Source organism: Entelurus aequoreus, linkage group LG20 (assembly GCF_033978785.1).
Source record: "Entelurus aequoreus isolate RoL-2023_Sb linkage group LG20, RoL_Eaeq_v1.1, whole genome shotgun sequence".
NCBI lineage: Eukaryota > Metazoa > Chordata > Actinopteri > Syngnathiformes > Syngnathidae > Entelurus > Entelurus aequoreus.
Window position 1 is genome coordinate 4,308,450 of NC_084750.1, and position 27,762 is coordinate 4,336,211.

The following is a 27,762-nucleotide window of genomic DNA, read 5'->3' on the forward strand; positions in this document are numbered from 1 at the left end:
CCTTATGGGCGACCTGGTGCCCGCGGGCACCGCGTTGGTGACCCCTGCTTTACACCCATCAATGCAGCTTGTATAATATGTAATGTAAAGGGATCTACTGTATTGTTCGTCAGCATCTTTGAATCTTAGTTCTAAAGGTGGTTTGCTGTAAAGATAGCACATTTTCGTTGCTATTGCAGGAAAGTGTTCATGCAAAAATAATATAACATTCTAGTGCAAATACAAACCCTGTTTCCATATAAGTTGGGAAATTGTGTTAGATGTAAATAGAAACGGAATACAATGATTTGCAAATCCTTTTCAACCCATATTCAATTGAATGCACTACAAAGACAAGATATTTGATGTTCAAACTCATAAACTTTTTTTTTTTTTTTTTGCAAATAATAATTAATTTAGAATTGCATGGCTGCAACACGTGCCAAAGTATTTGGGAAAGGGCATGTTCACCCCTGTGTTACATGGCCTTTCCTTTTAACAACACTCAGTAAACGTTTGGGAACTGAGGAGACACATTTTTTAAGCTTCTCAGGTGGAATTATTTCCCAATCTTGCTTGATGTACAGCTTAAGTTGTTCAACAGACCGGGGGTCTCCGTTGTGGTATTTTAGGCTTCATAATGCGCCACACATTTTCAATGGGAGACAGGTCTGGACTACAAGCAGGCCAGTCTAGTACCCACACTCTTTTACTATGAAGCCACGTTGATGTAACACGTGGCTTGGCATTGTCTTGCTGAAATAAGCCGGGGTGTCCATGGTAACGTTGCTTGGATGGCAACATATGTTGCTTCAAAACCTGTATGTACCTTTCAGCATTAATGGCACCTTCACAGATGTGTAAGTTACCCGTGTCTTGGGCACTAATACACCCCCATACCATCACAGATGCTGGCTTTTCAACTTTGCGCCTATAACAATCCGGATGGTTCTTTTCCTCTTTGGTCCTGAGGACACAACGTCCACAGTTTCCAAAAACAAATTGGAAATGTGGACTCGTCAGACCACAGAACACTTTTCCACTTTGTATCAGTCCATCTTAGATGGGCTCAAACCCAGCGTAGCCGACAGCGTTTCTGGGTGTTGTTGATAAACAGTTTTCGCCTTGCATAGGAGGGTTTTAACTTGCACTTACAGATGTCGCGACCAACTGTAGTTACTAACAGTGGGTTTCTGAAGTGTTCCTGAGCCCATGTGGTGATATCATTTACACACTGATGTCGCTTGTTGATGCAGTACAGCCTGAGGGATCGAAGGTCACGGGCTTAGCTGCTTACGTGCAGTGATTTCTCCAGATTCTCTGAACCCTTTGATGATATTACGGACCGTAGATGGTGAAATCCCTAAATTCCTTGCAATAGCTGGTTGAGAAAGGTTTTTCTTAAACTGTTCAACAGTTTGCTCACGCATTAGTTGACAAAGTGGTGACTCTCGCCCCATCCTTGTTTGTGAATGACTGAGCATTTCATGGAATCTACTTTTATACCCAATCATGTCACCCACCTGTTCCCAATTTGCCTGTTCACCTGTGGGATGTTCCAAATAAGTGTTTAAAGAGCATTCCTCAACTTTATTTGTATTTATTGCCACCATTCCCAACTTCTTTGTCACGTGTTGCTGGCATCAAATTCTAAAGTTAATGATTATTTGCACAAAAAAAAAAAGTTTATCAGTTTGAACATCAAACATGTTGTCTTTGTAGCATATTCAACTGAATATGGGTTGAAAATGATTCGTAAATCATTGTATTCTGTTTATATTTACATCTAACACAATTTCCCAACTCATATGGAAACGGGGTTTGTACACTAATACATTCATACACATTACAGATAAGCACATCGAGTTTTTCCATTTGGAAATGAACATTCATCAAGCATATAGTTGGGACGCATCCTACTTGCTAATATTCTTCAAAAGTTAAAATACTCAAATATGGCACGACCGCAGTTCATCAGAGTTTGTATCTACCGAATATTGCAGTAATATTTTGTTCTTAAAGAAACTGCAATATTTGTTTTCTAGTTGAAATGTATAATACCTGAAATGTCTTTGAGTGCTTGTTCTTTACAGTATTTGGGCCACAATAAGCAGCTGAATTATATGAGCAGCAAACACATGACAACTAGTGAGTGAGCAGATAAAGGTCAATAAAAAGCTCACTGGCATCATGAAGTACTGCAGGGGTTGTTCTGTTTGGAACAGGCTTTTTGCTGGCAACATTCAATAGCTGGGTGATCGATCATGTGACAGGAAGCACTTTGTATGAAGCCAGATGTAAGAACATATTCTAATAATACAATAATATGTCTTCTTCTAAAATGAAAACAGCCATTTCCTCTGGGAATTGTTGCTCCCAACCAGTAGGAAGTGCTAGCTACGGTAGGTATTCATTAAAGATGCTACATGTAAAATGCTAGCTGGTAGCGGTCGGTCCCTTATAGCAGAAAAAACTGTTGCAATGAAGCACGAGTCATTTCCATTAAAACTGTCATTAAAAAAATAAATGTTGCCTTCACGACAACATTTCACGTGATTTGTTCTACTAAGTTGAGAATTCTAGTGGATTTTACAAATAGCACCTTTAACACAATATTATTTATAAAACTTGTGTCCACGTTTTAAATTGATGTGGTCATAGATAACTCAATTTCTGATGTTCTTCCCATTAAAAAAGCCCAATTCGACACAGCTAGTCTGCTAGTTTCATGGGGTGAGGATAATTTAAGAAGCCCAAATTGACAGCAGCAAATTGTCAATCTCATGGTGTCAAGAACATGTGGCATTCTGTTATCTTGTGATCGCAACTGGCCAGACGTGTTTCTTTCCAAACCATCATTTCCCCCACGACCTCTTTCCGTCTTTTAGGAGTGCGTCCACTGGCTTCTGCCCAGTTTCTTTGGTTCCTTGCTGGGCATGCACCAGTCGTCCGCCTCTGTGGTGGCCCGGTAGTGGCGCAAGGCCGACTTGTTGAACACGGGCAGCCTCTCCACTGACTCTGAGGACAGGGCCTGTGAAAGAGTCCAACATAAGAGAGCGCTGACAAAAGGGCACCTCCAGTACGACTGGTGTTCCTTGGCAGCTTGACCAGCTGCTGGTTATTTTGGACGTGGCTCGTGCTGCTGTCACCTTCAAGTAAATGACAGCTGACGTTCCGTAGCCCTCCATCGAGTAGAGCTGCAGGTCTCCTTGGAAATACTTGGCGTACAGGCGGGAGATAGGGAGGCCGTAACCGAACCCAGCCTGGGGGAGGAAGGAGACAACAGCCCTCCTGTGTTTACACGTAATAGGGGTGTCCAAAGTGTGGCCCGCGGCACAGTCGGAAAATTCTCGTACAAAAAAACATTAACACGTGGAATAAAAGAGCAAACAGGTGAAATGTGACAAGAAAATGTTGCAATGTTGACTCGAATAACACAAAGCTGCCATGCAGGCGTTTTTTTTCTTTAAAACCGTCATTGTTCAAAAAGAATAATCTCTCAAAAATCAATGTTGTTATGAATATTGACCAATTCCAGGTTTACATTACTTCACATACAATATTTCAATTTGAAATTGTTGTGTGGAAAAATCTTGCATATTTTGTGAGTTTGCCATAAAAAAAAGTTTTCTGTGACAAAAAGGACATTGAACAAACATAAAATTAATTAAAACTGATAATCAACGGCTAGATCTGAAGTTGCTCTCGAGATTCGAGCGTTAAATAGTGATGGGATCGGCAGTTCTTTTGACTGTACTGAATCACTAGAATCAGATCCTTAAAATGATTCGTTCAAAAAATGCGTTCACCGAATCACCCCCCCCCCCAAAATAAAAAAATAGGAGGGGGGGGGGGGGGGGGACGTGCGTAGTACAGCACAGTGCAGACATTCGCGGGAGAAGCAGCAAATAGGCGCCCACACAACACTACCGCCCCTCCCTGAATCACGTTCGCGAACGACACAACACTAAGGGGGCGCCCCTTAGTACAGTACGTAGTACAGTACAGTGCAGACATTCGCGGGAGAAGCAGCAAATAGGGTGAACGCGAGTCCCCACGCACTGCGTAGGGACTCGCGTTAATCTAACAACAACAACAGTTGCAGTAGAAGGGATAATAATAATAATAATAATAATAATAATAATATGAATCAGAATTGATCCCCAAGGAGAAATTTATTTTTGTTACAATAACTGTGTAAATAATAGCCTATGTATGTGTACATACATTAGTTATTATTTTTATTTTAAATCTTCTCAAAACAGCCTGCCCTACACTTTACCCCCCGCCAGTAGACTGCTAGTAGACTAGTAGTCTACTCTCATAACATTATGTGTTGAGATAATGGGGACGTGTGTTTGTTTTCATGTGGCTTGTTTTCATGGGATCGGCAGTTCTTTTGACTGTACTGAATCACTAGAATCAGTGACTGACACAGCGCCACACTGTGGCCGCAGTTCAGTACGTGAATTGAATCACTTCTGCAGTTCTTTTGACTGTACGAATCACTAGAATCAGTGACTGACACAGCGCCACACTGTGGCCGCAGTTCAGTACGTGAACCGAATCACTTCTGCAGCAGCAGTAGTTTAATTGCAAATCAGCATTATTATAATGATGATAGCTACTAAACAACATCAACAACAACAGTTGCAGTAGAATGGATAATAATAATAATAATAATAATAATAATAATAATAATAATAATATGAATCAGAATTGATCCCCAAGGAGAAATGTATTTGTGTTACAATAACTGTGTAAATAATAGCCTATGTATGTGTACATACATTAGTTATTATTTTTATTTTAAATCTTCTCAAAACAGCCTGCCCTACACTTTACCCCCCGCCCCCGCAGAGCAGAGAGCGAGAGCGTTGTCGTTCACTGAGTGATTCATGTCGTTAATCCGCGGTGAACGAATCGTTCGCTCAGTCCCTCCCCCCGCCCTCTCATTGGCTGTGTCGTTCGCCGACGTCGAGGGTTCAGTGAGTCACAGAATGCGCCAGTTCCACTCATACCGGCATGGTCGCGGCGGAGCTCAACTGAACTGAGAAAGGAACGAATCAGTTCATGAAGTGATTCGGTTCGGTGTTGTATATTTTGTTTTTGACCTTAAAAACAGGGTTTTCTGTCACAAAAAAAGAACATAAAACATTAAAAATATAATACTTTAAATCAACAGATTGAGCTGAAGTTGAGATATTTTTTTACCTTCCAGGTCCGCAGGACTAAACTTGAGGGAAGCCCAAAAGGTAGAAACAAATCTTGATATTGTATTGGTTTTGAAAATGAAAACAAAGAATATAATTTGTCATTGCAAAAGTTTGGACAGGCTGTTGAATAGTAAGGTAGTGCTTTGCAGACTGCAGCTTGTACTTTAGCACAATGCTGAGGTTTGAGAAGCAAACAAGCGCTGTGTCATGCCCTCCACAACAAAGGCTAGCCAAGTCTCACCAGGGGAGCGTTGCGAGCGTTGTCCAAGTGCACAGGACTGGGAGCTGTGGAGTACATGTAGCTGAAGAGACGCTCAATCTTCCTCAGAGGGACTCCTCCTCCCCTGTCAGACATCTAAGCACACAGTTGGGAACAACACACGGTTTTTCAAGCAGCCAAACATTTATCTGGCGTGCCATAACGTTTCAACTCATCCACCTTGATAGTCAGGTCCTCAGTGCCCAGTGAGACTCGCACTTTGACGGCCGGCAAAACCAGACTTGACTCGTGGGTTTCTACCGTCGCTCGCATTGCGTTCTAATCAAAGGAAGACGACAAAGAGAGGTGGTGGGCGTGGCAATAGCAAACATTGTTATAGTGGACTGTACCTTGAAGAGCTCAAACAGCATGTGGTAGAGGTGTGAAGGCACGTAGACAATGTGGAGGGGCTGCTCGGGGTTTTTGGCTGTGCAACATTGAGAAACATCATCATGGGGAGTGATGCCATTCTTCCATCCATACATGTGCCACTCACTGGCTGTTACATTAGGTACACCTGCATACAAGAACTGTCAAAGAGATTGGACCTTTCATGTAGACATCATCCCTTTGTACTAGCCACTTGTCACATGTAAAGGACTGGTTACAATGTCCTGAGAGTTTCCTGACCTTAGCCTCTGATTGGCTCTGCCTCTTACCTGTGCGTGGTGTGTGTAACGAACGCAAAATATCTTGGCTTCTGATTTTAACTAATCAGATGGCGCCATGGGCGGGACAATGCTGGAGACAGCATGTTGGAGGATTCTTACATTTGAAATGATAGTAATAAATATTACTATTCTTGATCAATATTTTAAAAAAGGCTGATGCCGACATATTTTAAAATGCCAAATATCAGCGCCGATAATCTGCCTGGCCGATAACGGCTGGATCCCTAAATGATACATTATTGCTATTATTAGTGGTGGGCTAATATTTTTGGTTACCTTGGAGGTCGGGATGTAACGAAATTAACATTTCATATCTTGGTAATGGTGACCAAAATAATCAGTTATTATCAATGTGCTCACAAAGTACACACTGAAATCTACAAACTAAAATATAACTTCAATAGGCTCTGTTAGAAGAGCCACTGTTCAGCATGTTCTGTGTTTCTTACAGCCTGCTTCATTTCAAAGTCCTCTCAATAATACCATGACGGGTGGCGGTATCAAACCAAATCTTGGTGAGTGGAGTTTTAGCATTGGCTCTGTAATTAAACTACATTTCCCAGAATCCTGATGTGGGCGCCGAACCCTGAAAGCAGGAAGTGAAGTGTGTTGGTACTCGTTGCGATAAAAGGAACTGTTTTGTGAACATTAAATTTGTCCAAACTACTTGAGTTATGTTGCTGACATACAAACAAGCCCAGGCCAAAACATGACTTATTTGGTGGTGGTAAGAAAGTCTGCGTTCTGCAAAGCGAAGAGCGCCACTATCCTTTCCAAGGCGACACAAATCCAGCCGGTCTGGTCGCACCGCATAGCGGGACATCATCCACAAAAATGTTCAAATATGAGTAAACTAAAAAGCTACTTGATACATCCTCAATCCATCCATCTATTTTTCTACAGTTTGTCTCTCCATGTTGCAGGGAGTGGAGCCTATTCCAGCTGCACTCGGGCGTAAAGTAGTTTGGGGACCGCTGGTTTTAAATATGGGTTTGTACTGTAGCACTTTAAGATTTATTTAAATAAAAAGTGTGTGACAAATACAATCTTGTATGACTTATGATATACTCTGTTCAGCGGTCCTTGAACGCAGCGTGAAAATACCTCTGTAAAACACCTCGTCTTGTAACTCTCCATCACTGTTTTGAGAGGGCACAGCTTGCAGGTTCAACATGTACAATTGAATGTCGTAGTTGCTCAGACAGCAAAGTGTTTATGTATGTTTAGATTGGGGTGTGACAATTCTTAAAGGGTAAAGATGATAATGTATCTTGTTTTCATGTTTGTGAGTTTATCTACAGTTCTTCAATCATTTTATTTTCAAACGGGAATACTAACCATCGGAAGTTCTCAAGCTGTTATCATCCCTACTTGAGCTAAATATTAGAAGCATGTTTTTAATGAAGAAGACACCTAAGAACATGTGGCAGCTTTACAATAAAAAAGGTATTGCAGACTTACAATTGACTTGTGTGATCTCCATGTCAGGGGAGGTCAGATAATACTGCTCACACAGCATCTTTGACGTTTCATAGGCATCTATGTGGAAGAAACACAAAACTAAAATAGTTTTCCACTAGCACACATATTTTTCATCTTTAAGTGAACTGATTAAGCACCCAAACTGACCTGTCCATGTCCTCAGTCAACCCTGTATGCCCACTGTAAATATGCTAATCTGTCCAAACAACACACATGCAGTGTGTGTCTGTGGAGACATCCATCAATTATTACCTTTTACAACCTCTACCACGTCACAGGTGGGGTCAATGCTGCCAATATGCTTGGGGTGAGCCGGGTTCACGCTGCCGTCGAAGATTAATGCTAAGAAAAGATTGAAGTCAACAAACATATCAGTTTATTTGATATTTAAAGTCCCAATGTCTAGCCTAATCTAAGGTGATGATGAAGTCACTGATAATCACCGAGTGCTATACTGACTGTGCTGGTTCATGAGCATGCGCGTGGAGATGCGGCTCATGTAGAAGCGGTCGAGGAAATACTGGACATTCTGGTTGGTCACGGGGTCCACGCCAAAGGCCTCCTTGTACTCCACCACGCCCTGAGCCATTGTGGGCACCACATTGTTGTGCCGATTGCGGATTGTGATCAGATTCTGTGTGAAGCTGAGGACAAAGACATGAAGGATCTATTGTTAGAGAAAATCGATCATCCTAAACACGTGAGCGCCCTTTAGGGAAAAAAGAGCAACATTTCTATCAGCACAAACCCCAAAAGACACATGAAAATCAAGACTCTATTTCCTGCAATTGGGAGCATTTTTCCACTATATTTGACCTTGACATTTGATCTCTGTTTGACACATACACGCACATATATGAATATACTTCCACTGTAGGGACCTCCGTTGACAAAATATACCTTCTCGCTTGCGACTAATAAATATTCTACAACTACAACTAGTTGGAAATAACAGTGGTGGGATTGTAATCATCCAAATATGATGAGCAGCAACGTTGTGGCTTGGAGAGGCAATGGAGGCGATAACAAATAAGCCAGACGGTTAGCCAACGAGCGAGCTTGTTTGGGTGCCTCTGATGGTCTCCCCGTCTGCAGCTCAGTGTGGCGTTTAGGCAAGAGGAACAGCGAGTACCTGCGGCTAAGGGTTAATGTTCAATACATTTTTTATTTACATCATATTTTTATTGATATTTAATGAATAAACGCAGAAGTGATATTATGACGGGAAAATTCATGTTTGAAAACACCGATATATACAGGTACATAATTTTTTTAAATTATATTCTAGATGTTTTTTGGCCTAAATAACGTGTTAAATTAGGTATTATAGTTTGCAGTATTTGTGTTGTATTTATTATATTGTGGCGAGTGATAAAAATATTCACCAAGCGGGATTCCGTTTCCGCAACAGGCGGCTAATCTTGGGGCTACTTCACTGCAAAAATCTACTTTTTGATGCACTTCATCTTCAACTCCTGCTTCATCAGTAACACATCTCCACATTGGTGAGACTTTGACGTGGCCGTTATCAAGAGACAACAATGAGCCAGAGCATCGGACTTGGCGCAGGACTTCAGGCTAACAAGATTGCTATCAACTATCAAAGACACAGTTTTGGCTTGAGCCATGTGGGATGACAACGCAGGGCTGTACGCCTAGCTTTTCCCACTTGTAGCACCGATGCTACTAAATGAAAACAATTAGTAGCACAGAACATTCTATGTAACACCGAAAAGATTAAGTGGCAATATAAAATGTCCTAAATATCACAATTCCCTTATTAACACTCAAACAAGGTACACATGTACATACATATAAACACAATGCCATCATAAGGCCTACTTTAACACTCAAACACAGAGAACATCCCTAAAGTGTTCCAGCACTGTCGCTAACACGAGTGTAGGGCTGGGCCATATACAAACCCCGTTTCCATATGAGTTGGGAAATTGTGTTATATGTAAATATAAACGGAATACAATGATTTGCAAATCATTTTCAACCCATATTCAGTTGAATATGCTACAAAGACAACATATATGATGTTCAAACTTTTAAACATTTTTTTTTTTGCAAATAATCATTAACTTTAGAATTTGATGCCAGCAACACGTGACAAAGAAGTTGGGAAAGGTAACAATAAATACTGATAAAGTTGAGGAATACTCATCAAACACTTATTTGGAACATCCCACAGGTGAACAGCAAATTGGGATTTTATACCCATGATTGGGTATAAAAGTAGATTCCATGAAATGCTCAGTCATTCACAAACAAGGATGGGGCGAGAGTCACCACTTTGTCAACAAATGCGTGAGCAAATTGTTGAACAGTTTAAGAAAAACCTTTCTCAACCAGCTATTGCAAGGAATTTAGGGATTTCATCATCTACGGTCCGTAATATCATCAAAGGGTTCAGAGAATCTGGAGAAATCACTGCACGTAAGCAGCTAAGCCCGTGACCTTCGATCCCTCAGGCTGTACTGCATCAACAAGCGACATCAGTGTGTAAAGGATATCACCACATGGGCTCAAGAACACTTCAGAAACCCACTGTCAGTAACTACAGTTGGTCGCTACATCTGTAAGTGCAAGTTAAAGGCCTACTGAAATGATTTTTTTTATTTAAACGGGGATAGCAGATCCATTCTATGTATCATACTTGATCATTTCGCGATATTGCCATATTTTTGCTGAAAGGATTTAGTAGAGAACATCAACGATAAAGTTGCAACTTTTGGTCGCTGGTAAAAAAAGCCTTGCCTGTACCGGAAGTAGCGTGACGTCAACGGTTGAAAGGCTCCTCACATTTCCCCATTGTTTTAAATGCAGCGAGAGCGATTCGGACCGAGAAAGCGACGATTACCCCATTAATTTGAGCGAGGATGAAAGATTCGTGGATGAGGAACGTTAAGGTGAAGGACTAGAATGCAGTGCAAGACATATCTTTTTTCACTCTGACCGTAACTTAGGTACAAGCTGGCTCATTGGATTCCACACTCTCTCCTTTTTCTATTGTGGATCACAGATTTGTATTTTAAACCACCTCGGATACTATATCCTCTTGAAAATGAGAGTCGAGAACGAGAAATGGACATTCACGTCATCATACATAGACATTTTCAACCGGAAGTTTAGCGGGAAATTTAAAATTGCACTTTATAAGTTAACCCGGCCGTATTGGCATGTGTTGCAATGTTAAGATTTCATCATTGATATATAAACTATCAGACTGCGTGGTCGGTAGTAGTGGGTTTCAGTAGGCCTTTAAAACTCTCCTATGCAAGGCGAAAACCGTTTATCAACAACACCCAGAAACGCAGTCGGCTTCGCTGGGCCTGAGCTCATCTAAGATGGACTGATACAAAGTGGAAAAGTGTTCTGTGGTCTGACGAGTCCACATTTCAAATTGTTTTTGGAAACTGTGGACGTCGTGTCCTCCGGACCAAAGAGGAAAAGAACCATCCGGATTGCTATAGGCGCAAAGTTGAAAAACCAGCATGTGTGATGGTATGGGGGTGTATCGTGCCCAAGACATGGGTAACTTACACATCTGTGAAGGCGCCATTAATGCTGAAAGGTACATACAGGTTTTGGAGCAACATATGTTGCCATCCAAGCAACGTTACCATGGACGCCCGTGCTTAATTCATCAAGACAATGCCAAGCCACGTGTTACATCAACGTGGCTTCATAGTAAAAGAGTGCGGGTACTAGACTGGCATTGTATTCCGTTTATATTTACATCTAACACAATTTCCCAACTCATATGGAAACGGGGTTTGTAGATCAAAATATAGTCAATATAGTTTAACCCATAAACTAACTCATACATGGAAATATTTGTTGACGTAACTAAATATCCCCATCATGTCCTGATTTCACATTTGTGGGACTGATGGGGATCCCAAATACACAAAAACAGGTACCAACACAAGAAAAGTAGGTTTTGAGTAAGAGGATCCCAACTTAAGAGGTGTTTTGAGATATGAAAAAACTTTGAAAATAATATTAGAAAAGTGAAATATAATCTTCAGTCTTTTTAAAAAAAAACATTTAGCCCACCCTCAATGTTTTAGCTAACAAGGACACAAAAGAACAAAATGTGAAATAAAGTGCCCTGGTTCAAGAGGACATGTTTAGACAGGTAAACAATTGACCTTTAACAATAAACATTATTATAGGACATGCACACAATAAACATGATCATAGGACATGCACACAATAAACATGATTATAGGACATGCACACAACAAACATTGTAAGACCTACACACAATAAACATTATTATAAGACATACACACAATAAACATAGGACATACACACAATGAACAATATTATAGGACATACACACAAACATGATTATAGGACATACACACAATAAACATTATTATAGGACATATACACAAACATAATTATAGGACACACACACAATAAACATGATTATAGGACACACACACAATAAACATTATTATAGGGCCTACACACAATAAACATAATTATAGGACATACACACAATACACATTATTATAGGACATACACACAATAAACATTATTATGGTTATGATTCCAAACACTCACAAGACCTACTTTTAGTCGCAAAAATGCAAGTAAAAGGCTAGCACTGCACAGCCCTGAATGCAAGACACGTATTGCTAACAACACCCAATGTTAACAATAATGCTAATGATCGTAGCTGCGATTGCCAATTGGATCAAACAACTTAATCCCGTGGTTTCTGCACATGGACTCCCAGGTCTAACTTTGAGGAATTACTCGGGAGGGGAGGAGATTTTTCCACCTCGTGGCCATGTTGTAGTGGCCGGGTGATGATCATCGCCATGACACCGCCAGTGACTACTGTAATCTACCATAGAACACACTGAAGGCTACGGTATGTATGTGAAACGAGTGTAAAGATGACTAAATGGCTGTTATTTTGCGGATTAATTAAAAAACATATTTGGAAGGTTGTCAACAGATTTTTGGCTAATCTATGAAAATATTTAATTGAATACTAAAACCTTTTTTTGCAGACCTTTGTTTACCACGGTCAAGCTGTAGGATTGTATGTATTGTGTGACATAACCCTATCTGACATGAACCAAGTATATGAGCTGTTTCCACAAGTCAAGTGTCATCCACTAACAGTGTAACTAAACTCCTTCCACTTTTTACAAACCAGGAATCTTGTTTTTCTTCGTGTGGGGGGGAATTTCTTACTTAGTCAGGACGTCCTTGTCGTCTGGATCCTTCTCTAAAAACTCTATAAGCTCCAACAAACTCTGCGAATACCTGCGGGAAGCAGACAGAAAACATCAATCTGATTGTTTGTATTGATAACGCTTGAGACGTAGTTCTTCATTCAAAGCGATTTCCTTGTTTGAACACATGCCACGTGCGGGCCAAAGACTTCAGTGCTGGAGAAAGTAGGTGAAAGGTGACATGCAGTCACCAGCAACTGACCTCAACTTCTCCATTTGCTGCCGTTGGGCACATACACTCATCACCTGCAGCCCATTAGCATGTGACTGTGCGGCAACAAGGACTCTGGAGCAGCACAGCGGGCACGTGTGCCAAATATAGATATGAGACGTGCGTGGGGGAGGGGAGCTGACCTTTCTTGTGGAGTGACTTCACGTGACAGGAAAAAAAGCATCATACTGGGGTCATGTGTGTTACGGAACTGTTATGTTATAGTCATTTCTGTGGCATAATTCTAGGAAATGTCAAGCACTGTTTAGCATCTTCAGCGTGCAAAATAAAACAAAAACATAACTGCAGTCAGACACGCCTCACCCGCAACAAGAAACAAATGTTGTTGGTTGGGGTAAAACCACTTTGGAGTGAGCCCTCAATAGAGGGGTTTGGATTTATTTAAATTTCCCACAATCCATATTGAAGAGCGGAAGCCTCTCTGAGCTGCCACCTTATCGTGGTAGAGGAGTTTGCGTGTCCCAATGACCCTAGGAGGTATGTTGTCCGGGGGCTTCTATGCCCCCTGGTAGGGTGTCCCAAGACAAACAGGTCCTAGGTGAGGGATCAGACAAAGAGCAGATCGAAGACTTCTATGGAAATACAAACCCTGTTTCCATATGAGTTGGGAAATTGTGTTAGATGTAAATATAAACAGAATACAATGATTTGCAAATCCTTTTCAACCCATATTCAATTGAATGCACTACAAAGACAAGATATTTGATGTTCAAACTCATAAACTTGTTGTTTTTTTCAAATAATAATTAACTTAGAATTTCATGGCTGCAACACGTGCCAAAGTAGTTGGGAGAGGGCATGTTCACCACTGTGTTACATGGCCTTTCCTTTTAACAACACTCAGCAAACGTTTGGGAACTGAGGAGACACATTTTTTAAGCTTCTCAGGTGGAATTCTTTCCATTCTTGCTTAATGTACAGCTTAAGTTGTTCAACAGTCCGGGGGTCTCCGTTGTGGTATTTTAGGCTTCATAATGTGCCACACATTTTCAATGGGAGACAGGTCTGGACTACAGGCAGGCCAGTCTAATACCCGCACTCTTTTACTATGAAGCCACGTTGATGTAACACGTGGCTTGGCATTGTCTTGCTGACATAAGCAGGGGCGTCCATGGTAAAGTTGCTTGGATGGCAACATATGTTGCTCCAAAACCTGTATGTACCTTTCAGCATTAATGGCGCCTTCACAGATGTGTAAGTTACCCATGTCTTGGGCACTAATACACCCCCATACCATCACGGATGCTGGCTTTTCAACTGTGCGCCTATAACAATCCGGATGGTTCTTTTCCTCTTTGGTCCGGAGGACACGACGTCCACAGTTTCCAAAAACAATTTGAAATGTGGACTCGTCAGACCACAGAACACTTTTCCACTTTGTATCAGTCCATCTTAGATGAGCTCAGGCCCAGCGAAGCCGACGGCGTTTCTGGGTGTTGTTGATAAACGGTTTTCGCCTTGCATAAGAGAGTTTTAACTTGCACTTACAGATGTAGCGACCAACTGTAGTTACTGACAGTGGGTTTCTGAAGTGTTCCTGAGCCCATGTGGTGATATCCTTTACACACTGATGTTGCTTGTTGATGCAGTACAGCCTGAAGGATCGAAGGTTACGGGCTTAGCTGCTTACGTGCAGTGATTTCTCCAGATTCTCTGAACCCTTTGATGATATTACGGACCGTAGATGGTGAAATCCCTAAATTCCTTGCAATAGCTGGTTGAGAAAGGTTTTTCTTAAACTTTTCAACAATTTGCTCACGCATTTGTTGACAAAGTGGTGACTCTCGCCCCATCCTTGTTTGTGAATGACTGAGCATTTCATGGAATCTACTTTTATACCCAATCATGGCACCCACCTGTTCCCAATTTGCCTGTTCACCTGTGGGATGTTCCAAATAAGTGTTTGATGAGCATTCCTCAACTTTATCAGTATTTATTGCCACCTTTCCCAACTTCTTTGTCACGTGTTGCTGGTATCAAATTCTAAAGTTAATGATTATTTGCAAAAAAAAAAAATGTTTATCAGTTTGAACATCAAATATGTTGTCTTTGTAGCATATTCAACTGATTATGGGTTGAAAATGATTTGCAAATCATTGTATTCCGTTTATATTTACATCTAACACAATTTCCCAACTCATATGGAAACGGGGTTTGTACAAGAACCGACACTCAGTTTTCCCTTGTCCGGAAGCGGGTCACCGGGGCACCCCTCTGGAGCCAGACCCGGAGTTGGGGCACGATGGCGAGCGCCTGGTGGCCGGGCCTGTCCCCATGGGACCCGGACGGGCACAGCCCGCAGAGGCAACGTGGGTCTTCCCTCCAATGGGCTCACCACTCATGGGAGGGGCCATAGAGGTTGGGTGCGATGTGAGCTGGGCGGCATGCCGAAGGCAGGGCACTTGGCGGTCCGATCCTCGGCTACATAAGCTAGCTCTTGGGACGTGTAATGTCACCTCGCTGGGGGGAAGGAGCCTGAGCTAGTGCACGAGGTGGAGAGGTTCCGGCTGGATATAGTCAGACTCACTTCGAAGCACAGCAAAGGCTCTGGAACCAGTTCTCTAGAGAGGGGCTGGACTCTCTTCCACACTGGCGTTGCACGGAGTGAGAGGCGACGAGCTGGGGTAGCAATTCTTGTTGCCCCCCGGCTCAAAGCCTGCATGTTGGAGTTCAACCCAGTGGACGAGAGGGTAGCTTCCCTCCGCCTTCGGTTGGGGGGGGACGGGTCCTGACTGTTGTTTGTACTTACGCACCAAACAGTAGTTCAGAGTACCCCCCCCCCCCTTTTTGGATACACTCGAGGGAGTACTAGAAAGTGCTCCCCCGGGTGATTCCCTTGTCCTACTGGGGAACTTCAACGCTCATGTTGGCAATGACAGTGAAACCTGGAGAGATGTGATTGGGAAGAATGGCCGCCCGGATCTGAACTTGAGTGGTGTTTTGTTATTGGACTTTTGTGCTCGTCTCAGATTGTCCATAACAAACACCATGTTCAAAAATAAAGGTGTCCATATGTGCACTTGGCACCAGGACACCCTAGTCCGCAGTTCCATGATCGACTTTGTAGTTGTGTCATTGGATTTGCGCCCTCACGTTTTGGACACTTGGGTGAAGAGAGGGGCGGAGTGTTCTACCGATCACCACCTGGTGGTGAGTTGGCTGCGATGGTGGGGAAGGATACCGGACAGACCTGGCAGGCCCAAACACATTGTGAGGGTCTGCTGGGAACGTCTAGCAGAGTCTCCTGTTAGAGAGAGTTTCATATCCCACCTCCAGAAGAACTTTGAACATGTCAAGAGGGAGGCGCTGGACATGTTCCGTGCCTCTATTGTCGAGGCGGCTGATTGGAGCTGTGGCCACAAGGTAATTGGTGCCTGTCGTGGCGGTAATCCTAGAACCTACTGGTGGACACCAGCGGCGAGGGATGCCGTCAAGCTGAAGAAAGTCATATCGGGTCTTTTTGGCTCATGGGACTCCGGAGGCAGCGGACAGGTACCGACAGGCCAAGCGATGTGCGGCTTCAGCGGTCGCGGAGGCAAAAACTCGGACATGGGAGGAGTTTGGGTAAGCCATGGAAAACGACTTCCGGATGGCTTCAAAGCGATTCTGGCCCACCATCCACCGCCTCAGGAAGGGGAAGCATTGCACTGTCAGCACCGTGTATGGTGAGGATGGTGATCTGCTAACCTCGACTGCGGATGTTGTGGATCGGTGGAGGGAATACTTCGAAGACCTCCTCAATCCCACCAACACATGAGGAAGCAGTGCTTGGGGAACCTGTGGTGGGCTCTCCTATTTCTAGGGCTGAGGTTGCTGAGGTAGTTAAAAAGCTCCTCGGTGGCAAGGCCCCAGGGGTGGATGAGATCCGCCCGGAGTTCCTTAAGGCTCTGGATGCTGTGGGGTTTTCTTGGTTGACAAGACTCTGCAACATTGCATGGACATCGGGGGCGGTACCTCTGGATTGGCAGACCGGGGTGGTGGTTCCTCTCTTTAAGAAGGGGACCGGAGGGTGTGTTCCAACTGATGTGGGATCACACTCCTCAGCCTTCCTGGTAAGGTCTATTCAGGTGTACTGGAGAGGAGGCTACCCCGGATAGTCGAACCTCGGATTCAGGAGGAACAAAGTGGTTTTCGTCCTGGTCGTGGAACTGTGGACCAACTCTATACTCTCGGCAGGGTCCTTGAGGGTGCATGGGAGTTTGCCCAACCAGTCTACATGTGCTTTGTGGACTTGGAGAAGGCATTCGACCGTGTCCCTCAGGAGGTCCTGTGGGGAGTGCTCAGAGTATGGGTTATCAGACTGTCTGATTGTGGCAGTCCGCTCCCTGTACGATCAGTGTCAATGCTTGATCAGCATTGCAGGCAGTAAGTTGGACGGCAGTAAGTTGGACACGTTTCCTTTGTCACCAATTCAGTTCATAATAATAATAATAATAATAATACCTGGGATTTATATAGCGCTTTTCTAAGTACCCAAAGTCGCTTTACATGTTAAAAACCCATCATTCATTCACACCTAGTGGTGGTAAGCTACTTTCGTAGCCACAGCTGCCCTGGGGTAGTTCATAACTTTTATGGACAGAATTTCTAGGCACAGTCAGGCCGTTGAGGGGCCTGACTGTCCGGTTTGGTGGCTGCAGGATTAGGTCTCTGCTTTTTGCAGATGATGTTGTCCTGGTGGCTTCATCAGGCCAGGATCTTCAGCTCTCACTGGATCGGTTAACAGTCGAGTGTGAAGCGACTGGGATGAGAATCAGCACCTTCAAGTCCGAGTCCATGGTTCTCGCCTGGAAAAGGGTGGAGTGCCATCTCCGGGTTGGGGAGGAGACTCTGCCCGAAGTGGAGGAGTTCAAGTACCTCAGAGTCTTGTTCACGAGTGGGGGTAGAGTGGATCGTCAGATCGACAGACGGATCGGTGCGCCGTCTTCAGTAATGCAGACGCTGTATCGATCCCTTGTGGAGAAGAAGGAGCTGAGCCGGAAGGCAAAGCTCTCAATTTACCGGTCGATCTACGTTCCCATCCTCACCTATGGTCATGAGCTTTGGGTTATGACCGAAAGGACAAGATCTCGGGTACAAGCGGCCGAAATGAGTTTCTTCCGCCAGGTGGCTGGGCTTTCCCTTAGAGATAGTGTGAGAAGCTCTGCCTCTGCCATCCGGGAGGAGCTCAAAGTAAAGCCGCTGCTCCTCCACATTGAGAGGAGCCAGATCAGGTGGTTCGGGCATCTGGTCAGGATGCCACCCGAACACCTCCCTAGGGAGGTGTTTAGGGCATGTCCGACCAGTAGGAGGCCACGGGGAAGACCCAGGACACGTTGGGAAGACTATGTCTCCCGGCTGGCCTGGGAACGCCTCCAGATCCCCCGGGAAGAGCTGGACGAAGTGGCTGGGGAGAGGAAAGTCTGGGCTTCCCTGCTTAGGCTGATGCCCCCGCGACCCGACCTCGGATAAGCGGAAGAAGATGGATGGATGGATGGAGGGCAGAAGTTAGTGAAACACTAATTGTAATGTATTCTGTAATATTCATCCATTGTCAACTGCCACAATAGAGCTGGAAGGAATAAAACTTGCTTGTATCACATTTAATTATCGGATTTCTGGACAAACAGAAGCGGCTGAAAGGAAGAGTTAACGGCGAAGGAGAGTATAGATTGATTAATTGCTACAATCAACCGAGACTTCGTGTTTGTTGGGATCATTTCAGGTGTAGGTCAAAATGAATGTCACATTTGCATGAACTTGGTGTGCTTGGTGGAAGAATTTTGATGGGTAGTTGTATTGATGACTTATTGATGAATCACCTGTCTCATGCAGACTGGAGCCTCCACGTAAAAGACAAGTGAAGCGACGTGAGAACAGTATTCTCCCAATCCTGCTTTACAGTCCCAGTGTACTGACATGACCTTAGATTGGTTATCAGTGATTATCCAGGGTGTGCATGACTCCAGCCTGGCTTGATGTCCACTGGGTTCATACAGATAAAACATTCACAAACAAAGCCGCAATAGGTTTCTTGACTCTTATCATTGTGAAAGTCTTTCAAGGTGTAAAATGGGCTGGGTCGAACAATGAAGTAGTTCACAAAGTCCAGGTAGGGAAGATGTCGTGGTCTCTACTCCACTCAGACTTGTCCATCTTGTATGGATCCTTGCATCCAATTAGGGTTGTTTGCTCCTCATAATGACGCAGGGACTTCTTATCTAATGACTGGCAGTATTTCTTCATCCTATCACAGCTGCTGCAATGCTATTTTCCACTGAATAGTTGGGAAATATTACATGTAGCGCTATTGTGAACCATGACGCTCGCCCTTCAAAATGGATTCCGGCATGCACTTCCGGGAAAAAAATCTGAATTCCTCTACACTTTGGGAAATATTATTGATCAATTACAAACTTTTGTAGATCAGGCAGTTTGCTGCGAAGCCACACCCCTGATAAGACATTTTAGGTAATGGCAGCCAGGTTGGTTGAGCAACGATGGTGAAAGGCTACATATGAAACTTGGAGAAGAATAAGAAGAATATTGTATAATGAGACTTAGTGTGGGTGTTCCCTGTGTATGAATCATCACCTGTATGTGCAGCTGCAAACATGCAGGTAGAAACCTGCCTGTCTAAAGGGCAACAAAACAAGAACCGCATGATCGCAGCAACTTTCATTTTGCATGTTTACAGCAAAGTAGTACAGGAGCACCTCCACTTCAAGGGCACCTGTTATGCAAAAGAAACTACTCTTTGTGGATTTGGGATCTGCAGAAGTCCCGAAAATGTGAAATCAAAGCATGAAGTCATGGTGGAGATATTGATCTAACAGTCTTGCCTTCTTTCACACTTCATCCAAACGTTTGGAATTTGCACACTTTGTGACTTTTTCCCCCAAGTGTGACGTCAGCAGATATGTCCATATATGGTCGAAATGTACCAAAGTGCTTTGCCCCCACAAGACCTCAATGGTGGATCGCGAACCCACGTGATCTGATTGGTGGATAGTGCCCCCACGTGACCTCAATGGTGGATAGTGAACCCACGTGACCTTAATGGTGGATAGTGCCCACATGTGACCTTAATGGTGGATAGTGCCCACAAGTGACCTGATTGGTGGATAGTGCCCCCACGTGACCTCAATGGTGGATAGTGCCCCCACGTGACCTCAATGGTGGATAGTGAACCCACGTGACCTTAATGGTGGATAGTGCCCACACGTGACCTTAATGGTGGATAGTGCCCACAAGTGACCTGATTGGTGGATAGTGCCCCCACGTGACCTGATTGGTGGATAGTGCCCCCACGTGACAGAATGGGGCGGCACTATCCACCAGTAGGTTTGGACATCGCTGGGTCGATATTTAGTTAGTTTTTATCTATTTATTAATCTATATTGAATCTTTATTGAACTTTGATTGTATATAGTGTATAGTTATAACTTATATCTGTCAGTAGTCTCGCTATGGAAGCGCTAAAAACTACAACATGGCTGACGTGGAGAAGACGCTGTCAAAGTTGAGGCACGTAAATAAGAGCGCCCACAAAACGACGCATCCTGAAAAGACGGCCAGAAAGCGTCTTGAGGATGGTCTGTAAAACATCATCTATGCAACATTTTGACCACCTTTACATGTTATGTAGACCACAAGGAAGTGTTTACATGTAGAAAATAATCAAAATATGACCCCTTTAAGAGCTTAATTGGTTCTGGGACTGAGCGCTTAACTCAAAACACTTTTATCTCAAATCAACATCTCCCAATGAAATGAATTGAAAACAATTTTTCTCAATTTGAACATGTAACATGCCTTTTAACAAGACAAACTTCTAGATGGTAAATGTTGTATCAAAACAATACACCATAATACACTACTAATTACTGCAGTAGTTTCATGAGGTAATGTAATAATAATGTTCAGCATTTACACTGGAGAGTAGACTTCTACAGCAAGAGTTCTTAACCTTTTTGACCCTGAGGCCCAACTGATGCAGTACAGAGGGGCCCACTCAAATATTACCACTGAATTAGTGATCTAACCTACTTACAGTTCGACAGAATAAAGCTTGTCAAATGATATAAAAGCACAAAGATTATTATCAAGGCTTAAGTCAAACTGATTACAAAAATGAATACTAATTAAATATAACGCTAAAGAAAATCTGATGAAAAATAATTAGGGCTAAACATTGCTAAAATAAATACATTCCAACTAAATTAACAATTAATACTAATAATATACAGTATGTTTTCTAAATAAACCGTCAATAAAATTAAAGTACAAATGAAAATACAGGTGTTCCACTTTAGTCATAGTTTTTGCACTTAAGAAACTTGTGGACCACAGCTGAGAAAAATACATTTTTTGGCGGCTCTCTCGAGGTTGGTTAAAAACACTGTTATATGGTATCTCCTTCAAGCTGCTTTGGCGTCAAACTTGCCATCAGAAGCTTTTCAATATATTTTTATGGATAAATGGCCGGCGTTCAGATGTTATTTCAACATTCTTGGCTGGCGTTGAACTCATTCTGCTTCAGTTTGGTGCAGACTTGCAGTGATACGCTCAAATTGCTCCGCCGTTCCTCCACGCTTTGATTTCACATCTTCTTATGCAGATCCCAAATACACAAAAACAGGTACCAATAGTCAAACCTCGGATTCAGGAGGAACAGTGTGGTTTTTGTCCTGGTCGTGGAACTGTGGACCAGCTCTATACTCTCGGCATGGTCCTTGAGGGTGCATGGGAGTTTGCCCAACCAGTCTACATGTACTTTGTGGACTTGGAGAAGGCATTCGACCGTGTCCCTCTGGAAGTCCTGTGGGGAGTGCTCAGAGAGTATGGGGTATCGGACTGTCTGATTGTGGTGGTCCGCTCCCTGTATGATCAGTGTCAGAGCTTGGTCCGCATTGCCGGCAGTAAGTCGGACACGTTTCCAATGAGGGTTGGACTCCGCCAAGGCTGCCCTTTGTCACCGATTCTGTTCATAACTTTTATGGACAGAATTTCTAGGCGCAGTCAAGGCGTTGAGGGGATCCGGTTTGGTGGCTGCAGGATTAGGTCTCTGCTTTTTGCAGATGATGTGGTCCTGATGGCTTCATCTGGCCAGGATCTTCAGCTCTCACTGGATCGGTTCGCAGCTGAGTGTGAAGCGACTGGGATGAGAATCAGCACCTCCAAGTCCGAGTCCATGGTTCTCGCCAGGAAAAGGGTGGAGTGCCATCTCCGGGTTGGGAAGGAGATCTTGCCCCAAGTGGAGGAGTTCAAGTACCTCGGAGTCTTGTTCATGAGTGAGGGAAGAGTGGATTGTGAGATCGACAGGCGGATTGGTGTGGCGTCTTCAGTAATGCGGACGCTGTATCGATCCGTTGTGGTGAAGAAGGAGCTGAGCCGGAAGGCAAAGCTCTCAATTTACCGGTCGATCTACGTTCCCATCCTCACCTATGGTCATGAGCTTTGGGTTATGACCGAAAGGACAAGATCACGGGTACAAGCGGCCGAAATGAGTTTCCTCCGCCGGGTGGCGGGGCTCTCCCTTAGAGATAGGGTGAGAAGCTCTGTCATCCGGGGGGAGCTCAAAGTAAAGCCGCTGCTACTCCACATCGAGAGGAGCCAGATGAGGGGGTTCGGGCATCTGGTCAGGATGCCACCCGAACGCCTCCCTAAGGAGGTATTTGGGGCACGTCCGACCGGTAGGAGGCCACGGGGAAGACCCAGGACACGTTGGGAAGACTATGTCTCCCGGCTGGCCTGGGAACGCCTCGGGATCCCCCGGGAAGAGCTGGACGAAGTGGCTGGGGAGAGGGAAGTCTGGGCTTCCCTGCTTAGGTTGCTGCCCCCGCGACCCGACCTCAGATAAGTGGAAGAAGATGGATGAATGGATGGATGGAGGTACCAATAGGTAAGCAATAGATGAGGTCCCTTTGATCTGAGGTCATTCATGCATTAGAAGGGTTAATCATCCTTAAATTGGCACAATGGGAAATAAGTGCAAAACAAGCCGTGTGAAAAGTGCTCTCTTGACCTTAAAGGTGGGGATCAGGGTGACTCTGGTAGCCATTGGAGCAGAATAAAAGAGACAGTGTAGCCTACCAACTGGTGAGGAGTTTGAGGGAAGGAGTGCTGAGGAGCTTGTCCGGGAGGAAATCTATTTCCTTCATGATGTTAGCCAGCCTGACAGGGAGCTCCTGCCGCAGGAACACAAAGGAGGTCTTCTCACACGCATTGGCTGAGCCTGGAGTCACAAGGGCACAAAGAAGTCACTTTGCAAATTTATTTTAATGAAGCAGCCTTGTTCCAAGGTGCCATAGTCATTGGTTTGGCCAATCTATTAAGTCCAGATGAGAAACTGTATTCTGCAACTCTTGATGGGAACAGTACAAAATACCAAAAGCACCTTTTTTTTTTTTTTAGCTGAATCAGTAAGATGGGTTTTATTCATGTTATGTCAACAACATTTTAGTTGCTGTAATAACAATGTCCATATATGGAGGTGATTCATTTGGGTCTTCTTTACAAAAATCACTGACATTATTGCGTTTACATTTTGTGAATTGCATTTAATTTTTACATCAAATTATGCTGACAAATGTAGTTTGATAAAATACAGTGTTTTAGAATTCAGCGTGTACAAATTCTGTGTAAAAAGAATTCACAGTAAAAAAAATCAGTGTAAAAAAATTAATTGCAGAAAAAAATCAGTGCAGAAAAATGTGTTGCTACAAAACTTAAGACCCACTTCTGGAAAATTAAAAGGTGAACTGCACTTTTTTGGTGGGAATTTTGCCCATCATTCACGATCCTTCTGAGAGACAAGAAGACATTTATTTTTTAATGCATTGTAACTCGTCATTAAAAGTCTGAATTTCGCACATAAGGTCCTCTAAATAAACATTACAAAAGCGCCAAAAATACTCAACTTACGTTTGGTGACTTGAATATATACAGTCGTGGTCAAAAGTTGACATACACTTGTAAATAACATATTGTCATGGCTGTCTTGAGTTTCCAATCATTTCTACAACTCTTATTTTTTGTGAGAGAGTTATTGGAGCACATACTTGTTTGTCACAAAAAACATTAATGAACTTTGGTTCTTTTATCAATTTATTAGGGGTCTACTGAAAATGTGACCAAATCTGCTGGGTCAAAAGTATACATACAGCAATGTTAATATTTAGTTACATGTCCCTTGGCAAGTTTCACTGCAATAAGGCGCTTTGGGTAGCCATCCACAAGCTTCTGGTAGAATTTTTGACCACTCCTCTTGACAAAATTGTTGCAGTTCAGCTAAATTTGTTGGTTTTCTGACATGGACTTGTTTCTTCAGCATTGTCCACATGTTCTCAACGGGGTTTAAGTCAGGACTTTTGGAAGGCCATTCTAAAACCTTAATTCTAGCCTGATTTAGCCATTCCTTTACCACTTTTGACGTGTGTTTGGGGTCATTCTCCTGTTGGAACACCCAACTGCGCTGAAGACCCAACCTAACCTCCGGGCTGATGATTTTAGGTTTTCCTGAAGAATTTGGAGGTAATCCTTCTTTTTCAATGTCCCATTTACTCTCTGTAAAGCACCAGTTCCATTGGCAGCAAAACAGGCCCAGAGCATAATACTACCACCACCATGCTTGACGGTAGGTTGGTGCTCCTGGGATTAAAGACCTCACGTTTTCTCCTCCAAACATATTGCTGGGTATTGTGGCCAAACAGCTACATTTTTGTTTCATCTGACCACAGAACTTTCCTCCAGAAGGTCTTATCTTTGTCCATGTGATCAGCAGCAAACTTTAGACGAGGCTTAAGGTGTCGCTTCTGGAGAAAGGGCTTCCTTCAAGCATGGTAGCCTCTCAGTCCATGACGAAGCAAAACACGCTTGACTGTGGACACTGACACCTGTGTTCCAGCAGCTTCCAATTCATTGCAGACTGCTTTTTGGGGGTTCTCGGTTGACTCTTGATCATTCTGACCAATTTTCTCTCAGCAGCAGGTGATAGCTTGCGTTTTCTTCCTGATCGTGGCAGTGACAAAACTGAGCCATGCACTTTATACTTACGAACAATTGTCTGCACAGTTTCTCTTGGGACCTTAAGCTGCTTTGAAATGGTTCCAAGTGACTTTCCTGACTTGTTTAAATCAATGATTATTTTTTTCAGATCTGTGCTGATTTCCTTTGACTTTCCCATTGTCGCGTTTGTAACCGAGTCTAATGACTGCATCACATGAGCCCTATTTAAATTTGGCTCAGAGAAGTCAACGGGTGTTGTCAATCATCATCACTCGCAAAGTTAAGAGGCCATGTCATGAAGCTAATCTGATTTGATTGTAACTTTTCTACATCACCAAAATTGATAATGTATGTTGCTGTATGTATACTTTTGACCCAGCAGATTTGGTCACATTTTCAGTAGACACATAATAAATTCATAAAAGAACCAAACTTTATGAATGTTTTTTGTGACAAACAAGTATGTGCTCCAATCGCTCTATCACAAAATAATAAGAGTTGTAGAAATTATTGGAAACTCAAGACCGCCATACCATTATGTTTACATACAAGTGTATGTAAACTTTGGACCACGACTGTATTAATCAAGTTATCAGTGATGTTGTTATCATAAGCAATGACACAGACAAATGGTTTTGAGCAGCGCATTGTCACACCAAGCTCACTAACTTGTGGCAGCTGCTTTCTCGCCTCCAAAGAGGCCTTGTGGTTAGAATGTCCGCCCTGAGATTGGTAGGTCGTGAGTTCAAACCCTGGCCGAGTCATACCAAAGACTATAGAAATTAGACCCATTACCTCCCTGCTTGGCACTCAACATCAAGGGTTGGAATTGGGGATTAAATCAGCAAAATGATTCCCGAGCTCGGCCACCGCTGCTGCTCACTGCTCCCCTCACCTCCCAGGGGGTGGAACAAGGGGATGGGTCAAATGCAGAGAGTAATTTCACCACACCTAGTGTGTGTGTCACTATCAGTGGTACTTTAACTTTAACTTTTAAATATGTGAAAGTTTATTGTAGCTCATAAATCATGCCTCTCGCCTGGATAGTAGAAGGCTGAGGACATGATCCGAAAAGTTGGTTAACTTTGGCATCCAATTTAAATGGAAATGGCGAGAAAGACAGGAAAAGACGCTTGGTTCCACCCGCATTTTCTTGGCAGGGATTCTTCATCTAAAGAGGAATATATGGACATCCTAGCAGTCGGCATCCTAATGACAGCAAGTGATGTTTTATCATGTTTGTTGGCTCTCATGAAGTCTGCAGTGAGTAATAATACTTGCTGTCGAAGAAAAAGGAGAACGTAGCAAATTGAGTATCGTTAATGCACAAAATGTATCAAAGTGACCCCCCATTGCAGGAAAATGTTTGGACACCCCTGTTTTACGCCATATCACCCATCCTTATTTTTAATTGTGAAAAATATTGATGTTTATTTTGTTAATATAAATTATAGCGTCGCACTGCATTTTTGTACACTGAATTTTAAAAATCAATTTTTACACAATATATTTGATCAAATTTTATTTTCAATCACGCACATTTTGACTAAATGAAATTGCCGTCATAACTAAATAAATTCAAACACAAAAATTTTTACTTATATCAAGTCAGTGTAAAAAAAAAAAGCAAAAATAGACAAATTAACCTCCATATCCATGTACAGTAGTGCTAACCAGCACTGAAATGAACAGGGGCTGTTTAATTGTTGACTGAATGAAAGAGCTTGTGTAAAAGAATAACTGCACTTACCAAAGTCGAGGAATTGCTTCATTGACAAAGGCGAGGGAGAGAACTTGGAAAACCTCTCTACTTGCTTGGGGATGTTGGCCGCCGAGATGTTTTTCATCAACAACTGCGCGAACTTCATGTTTGCTGTCCTTTAGGAGCCCAGCTGTCAGCGCTCAAGTGACTCGCTCTCCTTCCCCCAGTTTGCTACTAATTAGCTAGCATGAACACAAAACAAGAGCCATCTTGGTTAACACAGTATGACCCCTAAATGTGGCTGCAAGGGGCAAACTCTTCGTTTCCTCTGGCCCACTTTCGCATGTTTTGACCCTCCTCAATGAAGTGTTTGTGTTGTTGGGCGGAGATGACAACTGACTGACATGAACTCAGGCCAATGGCCGCCATGTTTAGCTACACGAGGGCGTGTCGGAGGGTAATGTTTTTTAAATTAAATGATCAAAATACACAATGACCCAACAGCTAACAAAGGGTTTGTTTTTCATTTTACATTTCATAACACAAAAATTCTAATTCAAATTCCTACTAAAAAGAAAAGGAAAAACAGACCAGAACGGATGTTTTTTCATATTCCGACACAGATGTTTTTCTATTTTCAAAGTAAAAACGGGGATACTACGGTACCCGAGTGCCTGACTAAAATGTCTTTGGAGCCACACACAATAATGATTTTAGACATGGCCCAACGATAACTGACATCTACAGAAATCTCTACGCACATATCGAACGAAAGTGGAGGCAAACATACAGTTGATCACGCAGGCAAGTCTGTCGTTCTGTCGTTAAAATGACTAAGTTCAGTTTGGGCCTGTCTTTAAAATTGCGGCTTCCAGTTTTGGTCTATTTTTCAGTTTCTTGTTGATATGTGTGTAGATGTCAGTTTGCGTTTGCCATGTCAAAAACAATTCCCGAGGAGGGCTCTGTCAC

General features: G+C 43.1%; 1 protein-coding gene across 6 annotated transcripts; it reads right to left on the reverse strand.

The window, feature by feature from the left end:
- Window positions 1-45: 45 nt before the first annotated feature.
- On the reverse strand, window positions 46-27,762 carry pdk4 (pyruvate dehydrogenase kinase, isozyme 4). 6 transcript variants are annotated; one of them, XM_062029241.1, is made up of 11 exons: window positions 26,842-27,762; window positions 23,178-23,319; window positions 12,831-12,902; window positions 8,067-8,251; window positions 7,860-7,949; window positions 7,587-7,664; window positions 5,805-5,971; window positions 5,635-5,733; window positions 5,437-5,550; window positions 3,129-3,242; window positions 46-3,010 (listed from the first exon to the last, which is right to left on the reverse strand). In XM_062029241.1, the coding sequence occupies exons 1-11, from the start codon at window positions 26,957-26,959 to the stop codon at window positions 2,864-2,866; spliced, it is 1,326 nt and encodes a 441-aa protein (XP_061885225.1). In that variant the 5' UTR covers window positions 26,960-27,762; the 3' UTR covers window positions 46-2,863. The 6 variants fall into 6 exon arrangements, 4 of the variants coding, with proteins under 4 accessions (XP_061885225.1, XP_061885226.1, XP_061885228.1 ...); XM_062029242.1 differs by having other exon boundaries at window positions 5,805-5,881; window positions 26,842-27,760; XM_062029244.1 differs by lacking the exons at window positions 46-3,010; window positions 3,129-3,242; window positions 5,437-5,550; window positions 5,635-5,733 and having other exon boundaries at window positions 5,809-5,881; window positions 5,951-5,984.